Genomic DNA, 12786 nt, shown 5'->3' on the forward strand with positions numbered 1-12786 from the left:
ACAGTAGCTGAGGTATGGCATTACTATTGAAGAGAACAAGATATGGCGTGCTTTATAATTTAAAAAAGGTTTCGTTTTGTTCAGTAGTCCAACACTTTTTGCCAGTTTTGTTTTTATGTGCTTTATTTGTGACTTCCAATTCAACTGTTCATCCAGTATTACACCTAAAAATTTAGTCTGTTACTCGCTCAATTTCGCTATTGTCTATAATGATCTTTTCTTCAGTTTCTGTCTTTTTATTTCCAAACAAAATATATTTAGTTTTTTCCATATTTATTGATGATTTGTTTAGCGTGAACCAGTGATTCAGATATGTTAATTCAGTCATTACCTCATGCATCTTTAAGAATTTTCCTGAGCATAGGATGCTGGTGTCATCTGCAAAGAGTAGAAATTTTAATTTTTTAGATGTCATACATAGGTCATTGATAAATAGTGTAAAGAGTTTTGGACCCAATACAGAGCCCTGTGGTACTCCAACTGTAATGTCCGATAATGATGATCTGTAATCACCAATCTGTACGTACTGTTTGCGATTTCCCATGTAACTTTTTAACCACTCCAGAACAATGCCTCTAAACCCGTATCTTTCCATTTTCCCAAGTAATATATCATGGTTTATTTTATCGAATGCCTTTTTTAAATCCACAAAAACACCAGCTACGTGATTACTTTTGTCAATACAACTAGATATTTCTTCAGTAAGGTCAAGCAATGCAAGTGCAGTTGATCTTTGTTCTCTGAACCCATACTGGCTTTCCGACAAAATGCTGAATTTTTCCAAGAAAATTTTAAGTCTCTTTTCGAATAGTTTCTCCAGTATTTTTGAGAACTGGCACAATAAAGACACCGGGCGATAATTGGAATATAATTTGCTGTCACCTGATTTATAAAGTGGAATGACTTTGGCCGTTTTCATTTTCTTTGGAAAAACTCCAGCACTAAAAGAGAGGTTGCAGATGTAGGTTAGTGGATTTACTATACCATGTATTACAGTTTTTACAATCATCATGTCAATCCCATTGCAATCAGTTGAAGTCTTGTTTTTGAATGTTTTTACTGTATCAATAACCTCCTTGTTTTCCACCTTGCTTAGAAATCCTAAATTTGGATTTCTTGAGATATTTTTAAAAACAGTTGGATCAATGATCTGATTTCCCCCAATATTCGCAGCCAGCTTCTCCCCAACCCTTACGAAATAGTCATTGAATCCCTCAACTATGTCTTTCGTCTTGCTAATATGTTCGTCCTCCCTAAGGAAAATGTTTGGATAGTCTTGATTAGTTGTGGTGTTCCTGATTAAATTATTAATTAATTTCCACATACCCTTTGTTATCTTTTTGTTTTTCTAACTCTTTAGTATAATAGTCTTTTTAAAATAATTGCAATATACTATTTAATTTATTTTTATATTTTTTATATTTGAGCTCTGACTCTTTTGTTTGTTGTTTTATAAATTGTTTATGTAGCAAATTCTTTTTCTTACAAGCATTTTTTAGACCCTTTGTGATCCATGGTTTATCATCATTTTTCAAATTAAACTTCTTATTGGACAGTTTTTGTTGTATAAAGATATAAATACCTGTAAAAAGTATTCGTAAGCATCATCAACATTTTTCTTGCCATATAAAAATTCCCAGTTAAACTCTTGCATCTCATTTTTGAGAGAATTTATTGTCTCTCCTGTTCTACACCTTGAATATTTAATTGTTTGTTTTTCTTTTTGTTTTAGTACAGCACAGTCATATATAACGAAGATCGGCAAGTGATCTGAAATATCATTGATCAGTAATCCACAGTTAAGACTGCTTCCCATGTGGTTAGTGAAGATGTTGTCAATCATTGTCGCACTATGAGCAGTTATTCTGGTAGGCTTGATTATCAGTGGATATAACCCCATACTAGAAATGGTCTCTATAAATTCGTCAGTTGTTTTATCTTTTCCTTCTTTGGACAAGTCAGCATTGAAGTCACCACACACAAACATGACCTTGCTTGTTGTAGAAAACAAATTCTCTAAACTGTTCCTGAAAATGTCCATATTTGAATTAGGCGCACGGTACACACAGTTTATAATCACATTTTTCTGTTTTTCTAAATACAAATCCACAGTCAAACATTCCATAACATCAGAAATAGTTAGTGTCATATCTTCTCGTATCTTATATTTAAGATGTTTATCTATGTACAATGCAACACCTCCTCCTTTTTTATTTGTTCTGTTTAGAAAATGTGGCTCATAACCATCAAGAGGAAAATCTGTTGTACCTTTTGAAAGAAAAACATTCACAAACACTTTTGGTATTAATTTCACATGAGGTAGAACTTCAAATGCTAAAATTTATAAGAGGACAGGGTCAGATGAAGACAACTGATTTGCTGTGGCCACCCCTGAAGGGAAAAGCCGAAAGGAAAGGAAGAACAGTGAAATACACCAAAGTATTTATTCACTACATTCTCAACTGCAAAACAAATGTTTATGCAATGTCTTTTGCCGGGCAATAAAGCAGAGAATGATCCCTGCCTGCCCACCAACGTACAATGGATTGCTCTCAAACATCGATCAGAATCTTTGTGTGCCTCATTCATTAAAACATGTGTTTGTTGTTTGACCACACCCTGAGACTGTCAGTATTTGTGTGTAGATTCCGTTTTTATTAAAGCCTCCAGAACAGAAAAAGAATGCGCGGTGTTGAAGGTACAAGGTCAAGCGCCAACGCCAACACCGTAAAAGACGTTTTGGGCTTTGTTCTTTCTGTGCCAAGAAAATTCATGTCTAGCAAGCCAACACAGTGAAGTCGCTCAAATAAATAACGCAAATCCATCCATTCTTTCTTTACATAATTTACTTATCCCAATCTCGAGTTCAGACACATCAACATACTCGTCGTCGGAGAAACCTCATACTTGTGCAATCGTATTTTCATTGTAAAGACGGCGACCAGTGCAATGGACGACACACGTAGTCCACATGGCGTGGATAATATCTATTTTACACAATTAAAGTACAGCATTATGAGAATTATAAAATCATAGAATTTTATTTGTGGAAAGGCGCTGTAATATGTACGCCTTCGGGTATGTTACTCTGACCGACTGGTAGCCTAAAAAACGGAGGCATTTCGAGCAGTTTCCAGCCAATCGCATATCTTAGCCCGTAACTCTTTAATTTACCTGCTAATGCTGCATTATAATATAAAGGCTTTACACAGAAGGACAGTTTTAGCATTACTGATATTGATGACTTACCTTAATTGAGCGAAAATAGAAGACCGTTTGAAGGTGTACGCGAGAGGTGTCCTCCACTCCATTCTTGAACTTGCAAGTCTTGCAGGACGCAGTTCGCGTGAGACGTCCAAGTACTTTGATAACTCACGAGTGCTTGAATGTTGAACTATTTTTTTTCTTGGTAGCCATTACCATTAGCCAAGCTCAGGAAAAAATATTTATTTGAAAAACGACCGTTTGAAGGTCTCGCGAGAGGTGTCTTCAAGTATTGAACTTGCAGGATAGAGTTCGCGCGAGACTTCTAAGTGCTTGAATTTTGAATAAATATTTTTTCCTCGGGAGCCAAGCTCAGGAAAAAAAAAAAAAAATTCAAAAAACCTGAAAATAACTTATTTTGAAAAACAAAGTTGGAAAAAAAAATTAATTCAAAAAACAAACCCAAAAATAAATTACTCAGAAAAATGGAGGGTTGAAAAAAAAAAAAAAAAAAAAAAAACAGCCCAAAAATTAAATTGGTCAGAAAAACAGAGTTGAAAAAAAATTAATTCAAAAAACAGCCCGCCATTTTTTAAATTTTTCATGTGAATGCAATAGGCTTCCGTACTTTTGCATGGCTTTTAATTTGGTGTGGCGGTGCGCCATAATATTTAATATCTAGGGGAAACCCTGAGAATTATTTCATTGTTATTAGTCAAGGGGCATAACTGAATAGAAAGTAGCACTCATGGAAAGTGCAAACAAAAACTGTAACGACCAATGGATAATAAATATGCGATAAATGAATAGATGAAAGAGCGTAATTGTTCTTTAAGTATAACACACACACAAGAAGAAGGTGTGCTGCTGCTGTTGGTGTTATTCATTCATTCTTGGCAATGACGGCTCTGGTTTAGGATTTTTTTTGTGTGCTCTGAAACATTTGTTTAAAGGAAGGAATATAAGATCGGATTCTGCTCTCCATTCCTCACCCCCAAAATGTAATGTTTTAACTTGTTCTGTAGTCAGTTATTGGCGTATGAAAATAAGTGATTCAAGTGATCTCGGACCAAAATATGGAGGAAATGAGCCTATAGTGATTATATTTTGTGCAGTACAGTGACATTGACACTAACATTTTTTGCTTTTTTGACAACTCTTAATCTAGTCCTTGCCATTTACAAACCCTTAAAAATGACCTGAATGTGTTTGATGGCCAAATAGCATTTTCTCTTCCATGGCCACTTGCCTTCACGTCTTCTGCTTGCGATTGCTGCCATCAAGTGGCCACAGATATTAGTTTCAGTGCTCCCTTTGTTAAAGATGAACACCATAATTGGCCAAGAGTCTCATCCACTCATTCATCAAATAAATAAATAAATAAACGTGAACTTTTTTTGTAAGGTAGACTGACAACTGTAATTATTGCTAATAATTGCTGATTCTCAGGGGTACAAATACTTATGAACTCCATTAAATTACAAATAAGTTACTTTAAAAAAAATACAATGTGGTTTCTGGATTATTTTTAAGCCCGTCTCTATGAGATGAAATGCATCTATGATTGACATTTCAGACCTCTACCTTTTTCTTAATGGGTGAACTTGCAACATCACAAAGGGTGCAAATACTTCTGCTCCTAACTGTATGTACGTATGGATTAGGGCTGAAACTCTTTCACGCAAAAAAACAATCATATCTTTATTCACAGTCAATTCAAGGAAGAGACATAAAAAGTAGTAACCAATTTTAACCAATTCGAACCGATTCTATTCAATACAAGGTGAGAATTTTAACGCCAAATACTTAATGTGCGTGAGAGAAAAAAAATGGAAAAGGAGGGGGAAAATCATTTCAAAATAGTAACATTGTTATTTGGTGTCCAAGAAAATACTGTTCGAGCCTTATAGCCTACATACGCACTTTCAGACAACAGTTACAAAAAAAATAAGTAGCAGCTGTTATAAAACAATTAACCTTTGAAGCACACAAGAACGTTGCTGACTTTACCAAGCACAGAGCTGCAAACTTTATGCCTTATTTGCGCCTGCTGTGCGCCGAAAGACATCTCCCATATTTACAACCCCTAGCACAAAGTATGGAATCACCAGTCTCGGACAAGCACTCACGCAGACATTTTATCATGTAGAACAAACTCTGATAAAAAGCTTGAAAAAATAATGAATTAGTTCAAAAGTGCAACTCTTTAGCATTCGAGAACACTAAAAGAAATAGTGGTGTCAACAATAATCGATGCGGTGATGCATCCCAATGCGGGGCATGGACGATTCGATTCGATGCGGGCAACAAGCCGAATCGATTCAGCGCATTTTAAAATATACGTATAAGTACGTTAAAAAATCTTCCCTGCGCAATTCCGGTGATGCAACGGATTTGGTCTCCCCATTTGTATTATTCTAATGTTTCATTTTTTTACACACTGCATAACTCTGGTCAAGTTTCCCACCAACCTCATAGAAGCCAAAATGTCTGCAGATGTCTGCTTTCAATGTCTTAGGTGCATCAATAATCTTTCTCACTCCATCTTTCTTCGCTTAAGCCATTGCTATGTTATGTCCTATCTCTTTGAGGTTAGATATTGTGCCCGAACCCGAACGGGTCGGGTCGGGCCCAAAATGTTAAGCATTCATGTTCGGGTCAGGTTGGGCCGCCGCGCTGGACTAATAAATTATAAAAAAAAAAAAAAAATGGGATAAAACCGAGAGCAGGCGCCAGGGGCGGACTGGGACTAAAAAGCAGCCCTGGACTTTGACTCAGCCCAGCCCACAAGAATCGCTATACGAAGAGAAACACAGACCCCCTAGGGGGGTCCGGGGGCATGCCCCCCCGTGGAGAATTTTTTTTTTTTACATTTTATTGTAAAATGCATCAATTTCGTGCACTATGAGAGAAAATGTGTTTAGACTGTGACTGTCTGACTTGGGGCGCTCAAAGTACTGCAAGGCTGAACTGGAGTTGGATTCATTTTCTGTACTAGCTCTATGATCAACCTGAATAAACAAATGAAAGAATTTTTTTCGAAGCAAGTTTTATGTATCCAATTGATTATAATATATCTCTATATATCTCTGTCTATAAAATGACTTCATTGTTTATGCCATAATTCAGGGGTCTCCAAACTATTCCACATAGGGCCGCAGCGGGCGAAGGATTTCAATCTAACAAAACAAGACAACATCTGTCCACCAATCTGGTGTTTTACAAGTGTAATCTTTTGATTGAAGTCAGGTGCTGCTTGTTTTAGCAGAAACTTCATTAGTTAAACTGTCGGTACTCGATCGGTTGAAACAAAAACCAAGCCCCACAGCGGCCCTTGAGGACCGGTTTGGAGACCCCTGCCATAATTAATCTTGCCATACAAATAATAAATTTCAATGAAAATACGATAAACATTTCAAGACAAATCCTGTATACATAACCTTCATTGGAAAGTATTAACTAGAAAACAAAACGATATATAAATGATTAATAATATACTGTATATCCCATCAATTTAACTACCTAAACTTTAAAGTAAAATCATTCATTTTATTAATATTTTGTTACATTTCTTCTGAATTAATATTGCTGCTGCGTGTGCGTACGTTGTTTTACAGCTAAAATATTTTTCTTAGGAGAGTGATAGTAGTACTCGCATACTGTAACTTGACACGATTGCAAACGGGTACATGGACTCACTGGCACTAACCCTTTAATTGTCATTTATTTCATTTAAAATGTAGCTACCTGATGGATAACAATTGCCAGTATACCGAGGAAGTAACCCACTTCATCCCTACTTACTTTCCCAGCGCTTGTCTGGGGAACTTCCATATCATTACCCCCCTCCCTCTTTTCTCTCTCCCTGCACCGGCTGCACGTCAGAGCGGCTGCCGCTCCCACACTCACCATCGCTGGGGGCTGGGCTGTTAACTTGTTATCCGACGTGGCCGTTGCAGCCAGACTGCTGCTTGCGAAAATATTTGTCAACTTATGACATTTTAATGCTTTGCTCTCCAGTTTCTTTAATTTTTTTCTCCCTAACCTTCTCCGCGCCTTCTCTTTTCTTTTTTTGCCACCACCATCCATATTGACGCTCGTCGCTATTTTGCTTCCACAAGGAACCAATGAAGGCTACTCTGTGCTTTCTTCGTTCTTAGATTGGCGGTGAACAGCCAGGCGCATTGCTGCCACCTGTCGGATTGGATGCGAACTGTAGATAATCAGAGGATAGGTGGGATAAAAACAGTGATGTATAATGGATGGCGGCCGCCGGCCGTCCGGGGCACCGGCCGTTCTGTGATCCTCCAGAACCCACAGATTACCAGTCCGCCCCTGGCAGGCGCTCTGTATTGTGCATTTGCTTGTGCACGCACATGAACGCAGTGGCGCCGCCGCTTTTTCTTCTTCTCCTCCCCCTGTGGCGCTTGCGATTTGTTACAAAAGACACTTTTATTTATGCGCACAAAGGCAACACAAATGTGATCCTTTTGAATCTTCTCTGTATGTCTGCAAAACCGCATGTTTCTTTTTATATTAAACTTTTCCAGCGTTATTTCGTTGTGTAAATGCTTTTATAATGATCATAAAAATATGTTGACTATTTAAATATTAAGAAAACTTGCGTTTTTTCTGCCAACTCGAAGAAATGAAAATAAATTGCTGCTCCTGCGTTTTTTTTTTTTTTTCACGTCACTCCAACAACAACAACAAAAAATTCAGGTTTTTCAGGCTGGGCCTGCAAATCTAGTTAATTGATCGGGCTCAGGCCGGGTCGGGCTTCAATACCAGCGGGCCGTGTCGGATCGGGCTGGATTTTTTAGGCCCGATCTAACCTCTACTATCTCTCTGCTCTCTCGATTGCAAAAAAAATGATATTTCCTCATGTTGAAACAGATTGTTATGGCTGCTAAAATGCTGCTGCACTTCATTTTAATTCATTATTTTTTATTGTTATGTGGTATTTACTGATTGCATTTCTAAGTTGTTTGCACATATATAGTGGGCTAAGCCTACATTTTACTTTTGTTCTACATTGCTATTTAGTTGATGTTTTGTTTGCAACTGAACTGATCCCTGGATTGATATTACGATAAAGATGCTGCTGCAATACAATATTTTCTTTGTCGTTTTCTTTAATATTTACTTGAATATTTTTATTAATGGGTCGTTGTGACTAAAATACAGTGACTGTTATAACTGATTTTGCACTGTGTGAAAGGCTGCTACTGTGTGTAAAAAAAAAAATAAAAAAAAAAGAGAAAGCCCTGGTCTCATTCAAAGCACTAATTAAATGCTGTGATGTTTTTTATTATTTTTTTTAAATACATATATATTAGGGCTGTCAAACGATTAAAATTTTTAATCGAGTTTATCACAGCTTAAAAATTAAATAATCGTAATTAATCGCAATTCAAACCATCTCTAAAGTATGCCATATTTTTCTGTAAATTATTGTTGGAATGGAAAGATAAGACACAAGACTGATATATACATACAACATACTGTACTTAAGTGCTGTATTTGTTTATTATAACAATCCACAAATGGCATTATTAACATTCTTTCTGTTTAAGTGATCCACAAATAGTAAGACTTGTAGTTCATAAAAGATAAATGTTATAGTTACAAGTTATAGTAGTTTTATATTAAAACCTCTCTTCATATTTTCGTGTTAATAAAATGTGTACAATTTTCAATCAAAAGTAGAGTTAATATAATAATAAAAAGAATAAAAATAACAATAATAACAATAGAGTGACCAAACTCTGAGTAATGCCAGTTCACTTTGCATTGTTGTTTAGCTGTGTGAGAATAGGGCGTCATTACTACAGACTGAAGTGCTTTTCTTTTTGTGAATATTATTTTTTTAAGAGATAGCAATATTATTTATTATTTTTGTTGTGCTTTCACTAAATGATACTTGTTTGTTGTGAAGGAGTTGCAGAAGCTTATGCCAATAAACGGCGCAGCCCAAAGAACGCCTGTGTCCACTCGCCTTTATAACAGATATATCTCTGTGTATATCTTACCCAAAATACAACGAGACACATAATTGCCACTAAAAGAAAGCAAACTTACCGAAATATGTGTGGAGCACAAAGCAACAGCATAAACGTCTCACAACTACTAATTCTCCCACTATTAGAAGGAATAACATTAGTATGGAACGGCGCTGTGCTGCCCCCAAGCGGCCGGTGGCATTCTCTTCACTCTTAATGTCCATAAAAGGTGTCATTGAAATCTGAGGCAATGCGAGAGCGGCTCATTCAGTGCATGGGTTAATTGTGTCAAATATTTTAACATGATTAATAAAAAAAAATAATTAACGCCCATTAACGCGATAATTTTGACAGCCCTAATATATATATGAAAGTATTTTCATTTGACTTCAACCAGGAGTAACACAAGAGCCAATAAAAAGTTGTTTTGATGTCTGACCGCTTGTGTTGCCTCATGATTCACGCAAAATATGCTTTGCTTTAGAATGATAATGCATCCCAGGCTTTAATGCATTGCGATGCATTGCCGAATCGAACCGAATCGTGACCCTCTGAATCGAATCGAATCGAATCGTGGCCCTCCGAATTGTAATCGAATCGAATCGTGAGGGCAGTGCCGATGCACACCTCTAAAAATAAATGAATAAAAACATTGTGGTGGTCAGTAAATGTTACTTTTATAGAGCAAGTGCAGGGAAATATATGGAACCACGCCATTCAGAAGGAAAAAATGGAATCATGAGAAACAAGCAAAGAAATAACTATCACAACACATCTCTAGTATTTAGTAGCACCACCTCTGGCTTTTATGACAGCTTGCAGTCTCTGAGGCATGGACTTGATGAGTATTCTTCATCAATTTGATGCCAAGTCTCTTTGATTGCAGTTGCCAGATCATCCTTGCAGGTTGGAGCCTTGCTCTGGACCTTTTTTTTTTTTTCAATTTCCACCACAGGTTTTCAATAGGGTTGCGATCTGGGCTATTTGCAGTCTTGAGTCTTTTCTCCAAGAATTGCACTGTCATCTTGGAAAATGACAAACATATTTTCAATTGAAGAAATAAGAAAGCTGTGTAAAATTTCAATGTAAACTTGTGCATTTATTGAAGATTTAACCACATCCATCTCCCCAGTGCATTTGCCTGACATGCAGCCCCATATCATGAAGGACTGAGGGAATTTTTATGTTTTCTTCAGGCAGTCATCTTTGTAAATCTCACTGGAACAGCACCAAACCAAAGTTCCAGCATCATCACCTTGTCCAATGCAGATTCTTAACTCTTGACCCCTTCAGTTGAAAATATGTCATTTTCCAAGATAATGCATCATGCCACAGAGGTAAAACTGTTAAAGCATTCCTTGGAGAAAGACTCCTCCAGTCAATGTCATGGCCTGCAAATGGCCCAGATTTCAACCCTATTGAAAACCTGTGGTGAAAATTGAAAAAAAAAAAAGGCTCTGACCTGCAAGGATGATCTGGCAACTGCAATCAAAGAGACTTGGCACCAAATCGATGAAAAATGCTCATCATCTCCATGCCTCAGAGACGGCAAGCTGTCAGAAAAGCCAGAGGTGGTGCTACTAAATACTAGAGATGTGTTTGCATTGTTATTTCTTTGTTTCTCATGATTCCATATTTTCTCCCTCAGAATGGAGTCATTCCATATATATTTCCGTGCACTTGCTCAATAAAAGTAACATTTACTGACCACCACAATGTTTTTTATTCATTTCTTATTGTGTTTCTGAAGACTAAAGAGCTTCACTTTTTAACTAATCAGTTTTTCAAGCTTTTTATCAGTTTGTTCTACATGATAAAATGTCTGAGGGAGCGCTTGTCCGAGACTGGTAATTCCATACTTTTTGCTAGGGGTTGTAATATAATCGTTACATACTAAATGAAGTGGTTGATTGAACTCAACGCACATGCATCGGTGGTAATTGCAATGCTCTCTGCTAGGGTGAGTTCTTGTTTAACCTCGTTCTTGAACTTGGCATATAGTTTAGGCACACACTTTTCAGTAAATGCTGCCTGAAAGGCAACTTGTGACTGTTAATCATGTCATGAACAGCTTGCTACACTATATGGTCATAATCCATGGGATGATGTTTAAAAAAAGTGACTGGAAGAACTGAAAAATTGGTCTTGAAAGTCTTTAAAAAGTGCTTGATTTTGGACATGTAAAAGGTGGACGACCCTTGCACCTATGCATATTTTATCCCAGCCTACAAAAGACATACTGAATCACATACTACTGTAAATATCACTGAACTTGTAGAGGGATTAGCCATTGGACAGCGATTTTTAGCTCCCATCCCCAATGCTGTGTGCGGATGTAAAGTAACTTGTTGATGTAGCAAAAGGGATTGTTGCCGTAACTAGCATCATAATGGGATGTTACTTGTATTTTGGATTCAGTTGGAGGAGAGCCGTTGCATGCAGAAGCGTCTGAAAACGCTGCAGAAGAAGCAGTCTCAAATTGTGAAGGAAAAGATCCACCTGCAGGGGGAGCACAGCAAAGCTATACTGGCACGCAGCAAGTTGGAGAGCATCTGCAGGGAGCTCCAAAGACACAACAAGACTTTGAAGGTGCACATCTGACTCCAATCATGAATAGAAAAAAAATCTAAATAGTCAGTAAAAAAAAAACTAAACAAAAAACGTCATGATTAGATTTGATCTGCTCCAAGAGCCTTTGATTGATTTAATACCAATTTATGCCACTGATTGTTAAAAGTTGTGTCCACGGGTATTTATAATTGGCTAACGATAGCACCACTATAGGAAGCATAGGTGTGTAGTAATGTATTTCTCGTTGTTGTTCTTTTTCTCTTCTCTCTGCTTCCTTCCTTTCTGTCCCTTCGTAACCCCTTCCTGTTTGCTACTTTCTCCAAATAAATATAACATAATGAACAATAGAGGTGTCACAAAACAGATTTTCCGTGAATGGATCGGATCACTCGCCACGGTTCGGGACGCGAGTGGCCGGTGGATCAGCGGGTGGGAGTGTTGTTCGTGTTCACGTGACGGCTGCAGAAAGGAGAAGCCGAGGAATACCCACTGTGAAGTATGAGGATGGGTCAGTGATGCTGTGGGGCTGGTTCGCTTCTAACTGCCCTGGGAACCTTGCTAGGGTGCATGGCATCATGAATGCTTTGAAATACCAGGACATTTTAAATCAAAATCTGTTGCCCTCTTCCCGAAAGCTGAAGATGGGTCGTCACTGGATCTTTCAGCAAGACAATGACCCTAAACATATGGCCAAATCTACACAGAAATGGTTCACCAGACACAAAATCAAGCTCCTCCCATGGCCATCTCAGTTCCCTGACCTCAACCCCATTGAAAACCTGTGGGGTGAGCTGAAGAGGAGAGTACAAAGGAGAGGACCCAGGTCTCTGGATGATTTAGAGAGATTCTGCAAAGAGGAATGGCTGAAGATCCCGTTTTGTCTTTTCCCATCTTGTGAAACATTATAGGAGAAGTTGTTGGCAAAAGGGGGTTGTACAAAGTATTAACACCAGGGGTGCTAATAATTGTGACACACATTATTTGATGTCAAGTTATTATTTCTTTATGT

The 12786-nt window shown here is 37.6% G+C and overlaps 1 protein-coding gene across 3 annotated transcripts in view; it reads left to right on the forward strand.

Annotated features, from left to right (window-relative positions):
- The window catches only part of LOC130918558 (gamma-taxilin-like), an 81973-nt gene that overhangs the window by 33089 nt on the left and 36098 nt on the right, over positions 1 to 12786 (forward strand). For all 3 annotated transcript variants that reach the window (XM_057840355.1, XM_057840364.1, XM_057840373.1), the window contains exon 5: positions 11625 to 11795. In XM_057840355.1, coding sequence (XP_057696338.1) covers positions 11625 to 11795 — 171 coding nt within the window. The remainder of the gene's footprint in view (positions 1 to 11624; positions 11796 to 12786) is intronic.

Source organism: Corythoichthys intestinalis, chromosome 1 (genome assembly GCF_030265065.1).
Source record: "Corythoichthys intestinalis isolate RoL2023-P3 chromosome 1, ASM3026506v1, whole genome shotgun sequence".
Taxonomy (NCBI): Eukaryota; Metazoa; Chordata; class Actinopteri; order Syngnathiformes; family Syngnathidae; genus Corythoichthys; species Corythoichthys intestinalis.